At 36.6% G+C, this 12,297-nt stretch overlaps 1 protein-coding gene across 4 annotated transcripts in view; it reads right to left on the bottom strand.

Moving 5' to 3' along the window:
• Window positions 1–1,198: 1,198 nt before the first annotated feature.
• The window catches only part of LOC128013213 (partitioning defective 3 homolog), a 421,775-nt gene continuing 410,676 nt past the window's right edge, over window positions 1,199–12,297 (bottom strand). For all 4 annotated transcript variants that reach the window (XM_052596022.1, XM_052596020.1, XM_052596019.1 and 1 more), the window contains 2 exons: window positions 10,587–10,711; window positions 1,199–4,865 (listed from right to left, as the gene is read on the bottom strand). In XM_052596022.1, coding sequence (XP_052451982.1) covers window positions 4,481–4,865; window positions 10,587–10,711 — 510 coding nt within the window. In that variant the 3' untranslated portion in view covers window positions 1,199–4,480. The remainder of the gene's footprint in view (window positions 4,866–10,586; window positions 10,712–12,297) is intronic.

Below are 12,297 nucleotides of genomic sequence, written 5' to 3' on the forward strand. Positions count from 1 at the left end.
GATTTGAGTTCAGACTCGGTACACGACCGCTCTGAGGTCCAGGCATGGGGCCGCTGTGACTGGGTATGTGTTGTGCCAATCTACACCTGAACCCCACACAGAGTAACCCTGCTGAGCTGGGACAGGTTATGCTCTCCATTCCTGCCTTTCACTGGCGTTTGCCTACCCCACTTCCTGCTGCTTTCCTTCAGGTTTTCTTGACATGACCCATGTCTATCTTTAGACACACACACACACATAGGCCTCCCTTTTTTCAGCAGAAAAACTATTGCCAATTTCTCTTAGAAACAGGGTGAGAGCCAAAATTCCTAAGCCGCTCTCACCCAGACCTGAACTTCATAAATTCCAGCATTGTCTTTATCTGCATCAAAGTCATTACACTTCCCATTAGAGCACTTGCCAGCCATGTCACAACCATCATTAAAATGATATATGGGATCAGAAATAGATTAAACCGAGGGAGGAAAACGGATGCATATTTCTTCCGATTTCTTTTTCTGTTCTCTTGCACTCCTAAAATGTGCTCGCCATACCAGGAGAACAAAGGTTAAAATCCTCTCCTGCTCAGCATCCGGTATTTTTCTCTTATCATCTTTGGCACTGCAGCTCAAAGTTTGCCAAATAGATCATCAGAGAGTTATGAATCACTATTTTTTCATGGTTGCTTTTTTAGTGTGTGTGTGTGTGTGTGTGTGTGTGTGCAAAATTTGATTTTGATTTGAATGCAATGAAATGTGAGCTGTATTTGGGTCAGTGACACAAGGCTCATTATTTTGACCAGATCTAGTCCGTATTCATTAAAACATTAAAGTTGCACAGTGCATTTTTTTTTTTAAATAAACATAGTTTAAATAATGAGTGGGTACAATATGTTTTGGGACTTACTACCACGTCATAAAATTGTGCTGAACTCTAATAGGCCTATGATGGTTTCACTACATGACGTTTTTATCAAATAAGTTTATTTTTTTAATTTTTTTTAATAATAATGATGAGTAAATTACTTTTGATAACATGTTTTTCCCTTTTCTCCTGTCAAAATTATTATAGTTAAAGCATGCTCATCATGAATTTCATTTTTATGTATTTAAATAATAATAATAATTCATAATAAAATGCTTATATATTCAAATATTACATATATTTACTTGATGGTTAAGCACTCGAGTCTTTTTTAAAATAAAGGCAAACAAAACCATTTACTGTAAACAGAATGGAGAAACTTTTTATTGAATATAGATTTGATATGTACAGAGAAGCTTTATATTTTGACACATCAGGTAAAAACTTTGTGTAAAAACCATTTTCACTGTGTATACAGGAATCAAAGTCCATAGTACCTACGACGTACACAGATGACAAAATGTCATACAAATACATTAAATTGTGGAGATTAGTCTTTGCATTCTTTTAACGATTAAAACAAATGCAATCCTAAGCCTAAGGAATACAATAATTTCATATTGAAAATATGTGCATTTGGCGACATGTTAAACTTTGAACTGACAAACACAATCCCTCTTCACAGGCACTTCCCAACAAAAGTGTCTCGTGTATACAATGTGATATAAAATAGTAGATAAGCAGCCAGCACCCAAAAAAAAAAAAAAAGTTAAATAAAATAATATGCAAAACGCTGCTGTTCTGGAAATATCAGAAGCACATCATGCTGTACCACACAACCCCGAACTATTTTTGGAGGAAGTACCAAAGTCCGAGAAGAATAAAGCAGATATACTGAACGTTTTCCACAATGAATGGATCCGAGACAAAGCGAGACGCCAGGAAGAGACTTGGAGGAAACTACATCGGTCGATGGGCCTGGCTTTCCCTTTTGTGTAAGCTTATTGAGCTCTTTTAGCTTTAGCTCTGAAAAATGTGGCCAAGTGTTTCATGTGTCTGCCAAGATACAGTTCATAGACAAGAGAGAGTCCTGTTACAGGCACTGGTGATACACAATCCCACGCAAAACCCACACACACGGACACATATCAAGAAACATACAGCACACATCAAGTCACATGACGTTTGTTAGAGTGGTTTGGATTTTTGAATGAATGGTTAAAAAGCAGCTGGATTTAAAGGGACAGTCATGGAAAAAAATACTTTTCTCATTCATGATGATGATTTGAAGAATGGACTTTCTTTTTTTATATAACTGAAACAAACTGGCAAGCTGAAAAAAAAAATAGTACATAGTCAAGTTTTATCATAGAAGTCAAATGGACAACTTGACATGTCTTTTGAGAGAAAAGCATGGACTACACTTTGTGTTCTACAGAAAGTAAGGCAAACAGGTTTGGTACGAAATGGGAAAGATAAGATATTCATTACTAGGTGATCTGCTTCTTTAAACAGGTTATGGATTTTATCCGAGGCTACTGCGGCTTGAACTGTAACCTGAACTTTGTTATAGTGGAACATGTGCGATTAAAATTAAAAACTAAAGTGTTGAACAAAACTAGTCTCTGCCTGAATCTTTGAAACCAAAGATAGTTTGTGTGAAGGCAAAGGTCAGAGTCACACCCACTGGGAATAACAGTAACACACAAGCACACTGCCTTGATAGGAACATGGGTGTTGAGCGTGGAAGAGAGCGCTGTTCATTCACTCCCCTCCACCTACAACTCCTGCCAGCACCGAGACTCGAACCTGCAACCTTCAGGTTACAACTTCAACTCTCTAACCATTAAGCCACAACTGCCCCATCTTTCTATCAACATCGTCTTTCATTAAAATGTAAACACATGCTCCACTTTTAAAATGATTTTCCATTTTAGATGACATCATCAATCCCTCTTTTTTAAGCCCCTCCCCTCCTACCACTTGTCATATAATATATATTTTTTTTTTACAATCACACAATTTCCTGATGAAAGAAAATTATGTTTGATCTCATTAGCTATGTTTCCATCCAAATTCGCCAAATTTTCTTATGCGCAAAATTAGAATATTGCATAAAACATTCGCAAATAAAACACTGCTTTCATCAATGAAAGTTGCTGCAACCAGGGAAACATACATCATAAATTACTTGCGTCTCAGAGCATGCAGACGAATTGCGATAACAAACGTCTCGATGCTATCTTGCGTAGGGATACCTGATGTTTTAGAACGCAGTCATGTGAGGCACTTTCATTATTCCAAATAATATTGATGTTTCATTGTTCCAAATAATATTGATGGCAGAGTTTGGTTCAGGCTTTTCAGAATGACTAAAACAACATTAGAGATGGTATGTGATGAGAACGGTGTGCAGGTTAGTTCAGTTCTGCAATCACATGCACTGTTGAGGCAAAGCCTCATGAGTTTTTTTTGAAGTGTGCTTCAGAATGTATTTGTTAAATGTATTTCCATCTTAGTCTATGAGCATAGACTCTTATATAATAAAGACATTATACCCTTATTATGCACATTTTTACAATTTATCTTGGTGTTTACATGCAGAGTTTCTTTTTTATTGATTTTACAAAATAGGTGGATGAAATCATAGCTATTGAATAACATTGCTTCATGTTGACTTAAAAAACTGTTCTATTTTCTGTTAGGTACTGTAGCACCAAACCGAATCCTTTGCTCTTCTGGAAGTAGTTTAAACAAGTTACAACAAATTCCTAATTACTGAATTTCTGTACATTTACAGTATTTTACATTTACCATCTTAGTAGTGGAGGAACAGAGGCCACTAACTCAAGGAAAAAGCAGACGAATCAATTAGGAAGTGGGTGGAGATGGGAGGCTACACTGCTGGAGTACATGGGCACAAAAACACACTCGCCCTGAACACGTACTGTACACCTACACCCGCAAAACTCTCACTAGCCTAACGCATCAAAAATCTCATTCTCAGAGAAAATAATGTGGATATATCTAAATTGTAAAATATGGGAACAGATTCTTAACTTGTTTCTACAGTACATATTAAAAAAATGTCATGAGCAGGGCTATAGGTATGGAAATGTTATAATAAAAAAGAAAAAAAAAAACTAATTTAGAAACTAGAAACTAGAAACTAGCTTCATCTTATAACTAAATATTGCTTTTTTTTTCTTTTGATTTCATGGTGAAATATGACCTAGAAATATTTCTGACAAGTGTAGTGAAATTACCCCAACTACTTGTTTTTTCTCAGCACACTTGACAAAAACATGATATCTAGGTCACAATATGGTGGAAACAACCATGTATCAAAGCCTCGGGCGACTGTCATGTGATTGTCAAGAGTACCTAGTGCCATAACGTCAATGAATTAAGCAAACACATAAACATTTGTCAAAAGTAAGAATGGGAGATGGATAGTTGACAAAGATCTTCAGTGTGTACAAAGATTTCATACTAGAGGACAAAAACAACAACTTGGCAACCCTCAGAAAAACCTCCAAAACCAATCCTCCATGCAGTCTCCATGTTACTGCCCTGTCTCTCTCCATTCAATATTATTGCTGTCATACAGTTTTTCCTACAATTTTGATCTCTGGTCTCAGGAGTAGAAGGGACGGCCCTTCTCAGGGGTCTGTAGACGGTTGAGCCGGGCGAGTTGGGTGGGCGAGGGTGGCACGTCCTGTCGGTATGGGCCTTTGGGTGGGGTTTGGATTGAGGTTGGTGTCTCCTCCATAGTAGGTAGCTTGGATTTTGCCTCTTGCTCCTTTCGTCTCTGTTCCTGTCTCAGGAGCTCTTGGGTCTCCAGGAGGACGCGAGCATTCAGGCCCGTGGCAGTGGCGGCACCCAGGTAACCGTTGGTAGTGCGGGATCCCTGGTAGCTGGAATAGCGCGGGTTCTCTTTGGTGGACTGAAAGACCTCGCCGGGAGGATAGACTTTATCCCAAGAGTCTTGAGACACGGTGCTAGGGTTTTTACGAGGTTGTCTGTGAGGAAAAGAGAAAGAAAGGTAACACTTTATTCTGATGGTCCCTTTCGAACATTTGTTGACAATAAGTAACTTTGCACTAGTGCTGACAAACGATTAATCGCAATTAATCACATCCAAAATAAAAGTTTGGTAACACTTTAGTATAGGGTCCAATTCACACTAATAACTAGTTGCTTATTAGCATGTCTATTATTAACATATTAGCTGTTTATTAGTGCTTATAAAGTACATATAATGCATGACATCCATAATCCTACCCAATACCCTAAACTTAATAACTACCTTATAAACTATTAATAAGCAGCAAATAAGGAGTTAATTGAGGCAAAGTCATAGTTAATGGTTAGTTAATAGTGAGAATTGGACCCTAAAATAAAGTGTGACCAAAAGTTTTTATTGTGTGTGTACTGTGTATATTTATTATGCATATATAAATACAAATACATACATTATTTTGAAAATATTTACATGTGTATAGTCATATTATTATAATGTATATTAAATATAAATATATTTAATATATAAACAATATATTTTTCTTAAATATATGCATGCATGTGTGTATTTATATATATATACGTAATGAATACACACAGAACACACACATTTATCATGTAAACAAAAAATACATATGACAAAAAAAAAAAAAACTGGCATTTTGATTGTGTGCTCTCGATGAGTTTGTGAGCTTTAGGACAGGACCTCGATACTGTGGCTCCACTTTATGAATGCAAATGACATTTTGGCTTCTTTTTTCTACAGTGGAAGGAAATAGGGATTTTTTTACTTTTTTACAGTCTATAGTAAAGTAAAGTAGCAAACACCTACAACATGCTATAGCATTTTGGTGTCAAGTTGGCCAAGACAAGCGCCATTCACATGTTCTCCAGAAAATGTAAAAATCTAGTTCAGTGCTGCACAAGAAGAGTTAAACACTCAGTTTGAGACCAGCTAGCATGCTTAACATCAAGAAAGGAAATAACAGGTTCCTTCAATGTCCACCCATATTGGCCAATCAACTACTAGACATCTGACAGCCCGTCAGCGTCAGATCCGTTTCTTGCCTAAAGGAACGAGGGTAGAATATCCAACCTACAAATTTCTTTGTCAACATGGTGGCCATTGTGAGGGGTGTCCACTCAGACTGTGTCCATCTTCTCTCTGCTCTGTTATTAGGATCCATTAAGTGGGAATGTGAAGTAGCTAGTGTGCCACATCCCATCGCCTCATGGCTAAATGAAGCCCCACTCACACCTCAGTGGCTGTGCACACTTAAAAGCATGCAAGTATATTCACACCAAACTTATTTTGGGATTTACACAAGAAAGGAGTGCTTTCAAAAGAAGGCACACAAATGTTGTAATAGTGTCCAGAATTCAGAATGTGCTGGTGAAATAAGGGGTGTTTACATTTTTTTGTCACTAGAAAGATATTGGGGTGATTGCAAGGTGATTGTTTACTTGACCAAGTCTAAAAAAAGTGTCTATATCATTACAGTCCTTAGAAATGGCTTTGGGTATCCTTTTCAATATAAGTCACATGTTTTATTGATCACTAGGTCACAATTGTAAATGGAATTGCTAAGAAATGTAATAGCACACCTCTCCTCAACAAGCCACATGATTTGATGTGCAATTCATGTTTGCACCAGAAAGAGTGTGTAACAAATTACACACCAAAATGTAATACTTATGCTTTGAGGCTTAGAACAAACCCCTAATGTTTAGTATGAACAAATATAATAGTCATTTTGGCCTAGCAAAGCAATACTGAATCACAGAGTTGCATGCACTATGGACATTTTGTTTGGAAATTAAATAAAATCAGTGGGGTTTGAAAATGAATACAGATTACAATTCAGGACAGATTGTGTGAAGCATATCATTTAAAGTCAAAGGCCATGATCATAGTATTTTCAAATGCGTAGAAAGTGAAATTGACTGGATGCCAATAAAACTGTGTTGATTACAGTGCATTGTTGAATTTCATACTAAGAGTAGATCCCAGCAGAACATGGAAAAACTAAGAGAAGCACATGATACTTCTCACAAGAAGCAATGGTGTTAGGAAGGGAGAGAGAGAGAAGAAGAAAAAAAAAACAATCTTCAGGCACTTACAGTGACGTCTAGTTATTATTGATACTATTCAGAAAAAGGTGACTAATTATCACCTTGAAACACACCTTATATATAAAAACAAGCAGCTAGAAGCAAAACTCATCACAGCATTAACACATCAATATTAATTCAATACTGTATATACAATACATTTTTAGAACGATAATTAAAGTAGTTTGCCCCAGTCTTGTATGGAGATACACCAACGGTGGACCATCCTGAGATAAAATACTCAATATATCCATATTGTGAATATAGTCAAGGCTAAATGCAGTTGTTAGCTACTGTATAACAATGAAATGTGTCATATTTTAGTCCTATCAAGTTTAACATAGCAACAGATCAACTATCAGGAGTTTGGGGCGGGGCTTTCTGTCTGTTCAGGGAGAATATCTGGGAAACCTTTTTGAAAACAGTCATTATTTTTTTGCAATTCTGATGCCAGAGGAGCAAAAACTACACAATTTGCATGTTAATAAAGTGATGTGAAATAATAAGCATACCTCTTTGGCAATGTCATATAACAGCACAGCTAAAAACATTAATGACATTTTATTGTTTTGTAAGAGCTAGTGTGTGAGAAACAGCTGGTGTGCATCACAGTTTATCAAAAGAACAACAGCTATGCACACAGAGAACAACATTATCTCAACACCTTGAGTAATGTTTTCTATTTGTTAACAGAAAGCAGAACGAGAGGCTGGGACGCGGGACCCTTCTCTTATCTCTGGGAGTGTTGCCTTATTATATTGTGCAGCTGTTGCATGAAGTTGCGCTCTGTTTCACATGACTTCCATTACTGCTAATCAGCATACACTTTGTTTATCTGCCATTTTTTGTTCCTCCCTTTCTTCCTGTCTAATCCACCTCTCAAAAAAGTATCCCTTCATTAGCCAAGTGCTAAATCTGTATCTACAGTGTAAACACACAGTTGGATCCCTGTTAAAGCTTGCTTATAATCCACAGTCTGTTGATTAATCCACGTTGTGTTATCATTGGTGGAGGGATGGCATTCCAGGAAGTCTTTACATTACTAATGAGTGCGCATCTCTGCCGGGTCCTCCAGTGTCAAAGCTCCACCAGGAACCAGATGACCGATTCCTCGCAAAGCTGGTGTTTTTGTCTAAAGTTCACTTAATATAGACAGGGACACTGATGATGCTTAAAACAGTGGGAAATAGTGGAAGCTGATTGGTTAAATTCTCCACAGAGTGTAGTAGTGAATATCAACCTCTATATTGACCCTAGGACTCTGTCTACTGTCTTGGGAAAGAGAAGGGAAATAAAGAAGGATGAATCTGGGATTTCTTATGCAAGTTGTCCCTCCATTCTGTGGTGTGCACAGGGCTTTGTCATTGCTTGAGGGAGGACTAATTCTGTAATTGTACATATCCTGGTTACACTGCTCCCAAAGCCAATAAAAACAAGCACCAAGCATGTTAGACCACACAGACTGAAGATATTTCCCAATAATTCCAGTTCAGAATACCCACATAACACGATCTTATACTGAGGCAAACCGAATGGAATAAAAAATAAAAATAACACATTTATTTTTTCATTCATTTTTTTCATTTCTGTATTGTTAAGACTTGAAAAAGAAATGCTAAATGTAAGCAATAAAGGTGAGAAACTTTTTTTTTTTTGACTTCTTATTCTTTTCTAATTTAATGTATCTTTTAAATGTTAAAGTCTCATTTAAATCCCATTTAAAGTTTAATGGTTTCCACAGACAAAATGTGTTTTTGCCTATATTCTCAACGCCCATTAATTAATTCGTTCAATGAATAAACTAATAAATAAATAAATAAAAACACTTAAATGGTCAAATCATTGTTTTTTTATGTTATTAACATGGTAATTTTATTTTATTTTATTTTATTTTATTTACTGGCAAATTTTCTTTTCTTTTCTTTGCATTTTCTTTGTATTTTCTTTGTATTATTATTTTCCAAGATTATATGATGAACAAAATAACTGAAGAATAGCATTTAATGCATTCTTGGTGAATAAATGTATCAATATATTTTTATTATTTTATTTTATTTACTGGCAATGTAGAATTTTCAGCATCATTACTCCAATCTTCAGTGTGACATGATCCTTCAGAAATGATTCTAATATGCTATTTGATTGATCTCTTTTCTTTTCTTTTCTTTTCTTTTTTATTTGTATTATTATTTTTCAAGATTATATGATGAACAAAATAACTGAAGAATAGCATTTAATGCATTCTTGGTAAATAAATGTATCAATATATTTTTATGCTATGTAAAAAAAAGAAAAAAAGATCCCAAACTTCGACAATAGCAAAATAAGCCTTTTGCAATTCTGGTACCATGTAGATTCCACTTTTTAAACTTCTGCATGAAATGTGCAGTTGGTACATTAAATTGAGCAGTTTGTTAAGAATTGTGATTTTTTTTTTTTTTTTTTCTGTAGAATCTGTCATAGTGACTAGGCTTCAATGTCAGCCTTCAAGATTTCTTTTGTAGCTAACAGACCACCTCAACAGAACCTTGGTGACACCCTTGCATTGTGAAAGTGACTTTTAACCTGGTACATTTTCTTTTTGGAAAAAAAAAACAACAAAAAAAAAAATAAATGTGCTGTAAATGAATGTACTGCAGTATTGAGTGAAACTTTATCGGCAGCGCCTGCAGTTCCCCAGCCCTGTCAGTTAAGTATGTAAAGCTCTAATGCAGGATTTTTTCTTCTCGTGTCTGTTGGCTGGATGCTTTGCATGAACTGAAGCAGATTAAGAAGATACCAATGCCTGCAAGAAGAAACGCTGATATCAAACTCAGCCCGCAGGACACATTCTAAGCTTTATTGACATTTATGACAAATATGCAAAGGGGAGGGGAAGAAAAAAGAGAAAGTGAAGAAAGCAGATAAAAACAGATGAGGGATGGTGCCGATATCCATCCGAAAAAGGGAGGCCCTATAGACTGCGGCTGCCAAGATAAACTTTCCTCAACAAACAGGTTCTCGGGCTGATTTTTATTAGGTTTAGGAGGGGCATGTGAGCATGAAGACAGATGCTGGTGCTGTTCTGAAGGCTTAGAGCAAAGACAGAACCACCACATGACAATGGGATGACTTCAGCGGAGAAATGTCACTGAGGTCAGACAGAGTGTGAGAGACGTGGGAATAAGATTGCACGCATGAATTTCTTAAAGCATCACTTTTCATTGCTTTGCTCTAGGAGATCTGGCAACTTATGTACTAGTATTTGAGATTTATTCCTTGAATGTAAGGAGTACAGTTACAAAAAGTAACAGGGAAGTATCAGCATCATAATAATGGCATGCATGACTTTTCATGTATTATTTACATGTTACAGCAAGGGCAAAGTCCCACTCAAAAAGGCATGACATTTATTCAAGTTAAATAATAATAATAATAATATTAAATTAATGTCCATTTAATTTTATAGAATTTTATTTAAAACTACTTTTTACTTCAAAGGTTAGGCATAAAAAAGGCTTAGAGCTAATATTATTAATTTAGTGTTATTGTGCAAGACAGTGTGTAGTTAACAGATCTGGGAATCTGAGATATTTTGTGCAGTGACGGCTCTGTTTGGCTTCTCTTACCGCGGTAAGGAGTTGTATTGCCTCTGGGCTTGTGTGAAAGAGTCCTTGTCCTCTCTCTGTTTCTGCATTTGGTCCTCCACAGAAACCGAGTGTCGCCCCGTCGGTGTATAAGAACCAGTGTTGGTCTGAAATATGAAAATACATATCCAAGTTACACACAAATATTATAAAAACAGTATAAAGCATTTTAAAATTGTGTGTTCGACAGAAAAGAAAAATCATTCTGGCTGAGTTAATGGCAATCCTTTTACAAAATACAGGATTTTTTTGTTTGTTAGTGCCATATTTAGTCAGTGATTATGTATAGGAAGGTATTACACTATATGTTTGCACTGACCAAGTGTACACGATTTAACAAGCACAGCATAATTTTACAATTCACGGTCAGGTGGGGGTTTTATAATTGTTGAGGGGCACTTGATCACAACCTATTCTTCCAACAGCGCAAGGTGCGCTAATGAGAAACGTGACTACCACACCCGAACGCAATTAGCCTCGAGTGCACTTGGGCTACAAACAGCTGACTTCGCAAAAATGACAAATGCTGCATTAATGCGGTGAGGTGAGTGCTTAAACGATTCATAAGATGGGGAAAAAACGGAAGAATTAAACATTACGGATACGGTTTAACTGCAAACTGGAGAATCAGGCAATTTTATACAAGTCTGATGAGGGCCGAGCAAAATCCCTTCTGAGACACATTTTAATAGCTAAAGGCCTGGTAAATTTCTTTGCTGGCAACATATTAACCCAAAAACAGAGAAAAGGAAATGCTTTTATTGCGAGCTAGAAGCAACAATGAAGTAATTATTCACAGTGAGATGTTTTAATGAGATTTGGACTGAGAGGAAACTACAGCAAGCAAAAATCAGCTTTGTGTTCGTGTGTGTGTCTTCTTATATGTCTTTAGCCACATGCACACTATAGACAGATATGGTTGTCAATCCTCTTCTGTAAACACACACACACACACAATCTCATGTTCAAATTCTGACTGTTACCTAAAATAAATGAAATCATCAAATACCAGTAGGAAAACACGATAAATTTGCACAGAATTACCCTGCATGTAGTGGCTGAACATGTAAAGTTCTTCAACATAAAAGCATGACATTTTCATGAGATCTCCAGACGGCACATGTCACTTGCTCCCATTATTTACACAGAAATTATCTTTTTTCCCCCCTCTATTTTTCAGACACAGAACAAATACAACAATACGAAGCCCACCTGAACAAACACAAAGGGAACCTGATAGAGAGACAGACATAATTATGAAAAATTGACCACGTCAATTCTGAGCAAGTAAGCGTGAAACAGCTGGACGCCGAGGAGAACTTGCCGGTCCCATACTTCCTAATCATGTATAATCGTTACGATTACCACACGGTGTGACCCGTAGCCTTTAATATCAAAGACAGGTCAGGCTTGCGGTGCACGGGGGGGGTCAAACACACACACACTCATACATGCTCCATGTTTACTGCACTATATACTCAACCACTTCCAGAAACCTGCTTTAACATATGGAGTTAATTTTAGAACTGATGCACTTGACTGGGTAAGTGCAAGAAAAAATAGAGATAAAGAAAGACAGAAAATAGGAGGGGAAAATAAGAGAGGGAATGGAAAATGCATATGCCATTCTGCAAAAAATGTATCATAATTAGCAAGTTATGACAACCCCGAGGTGTCTGTGTCTCAGATTAAA

The sequence above is a fragment of the Carassius gibelio genome, chromosome B24, assembly GCF_023724105.1.
Source record: "Carassius gibelio isolate Cgi1373 ecotype wild population from Czech Republic chromosome B24, carGib1.2-hapl.c, whole genome shotgun sequence".
Lineage (NCBI taxonomy): Eukaryota > Metazoa > Chordata > Actinopteri > Cypriniformes > Cyprinidae > Carassius > Carassius gibelio.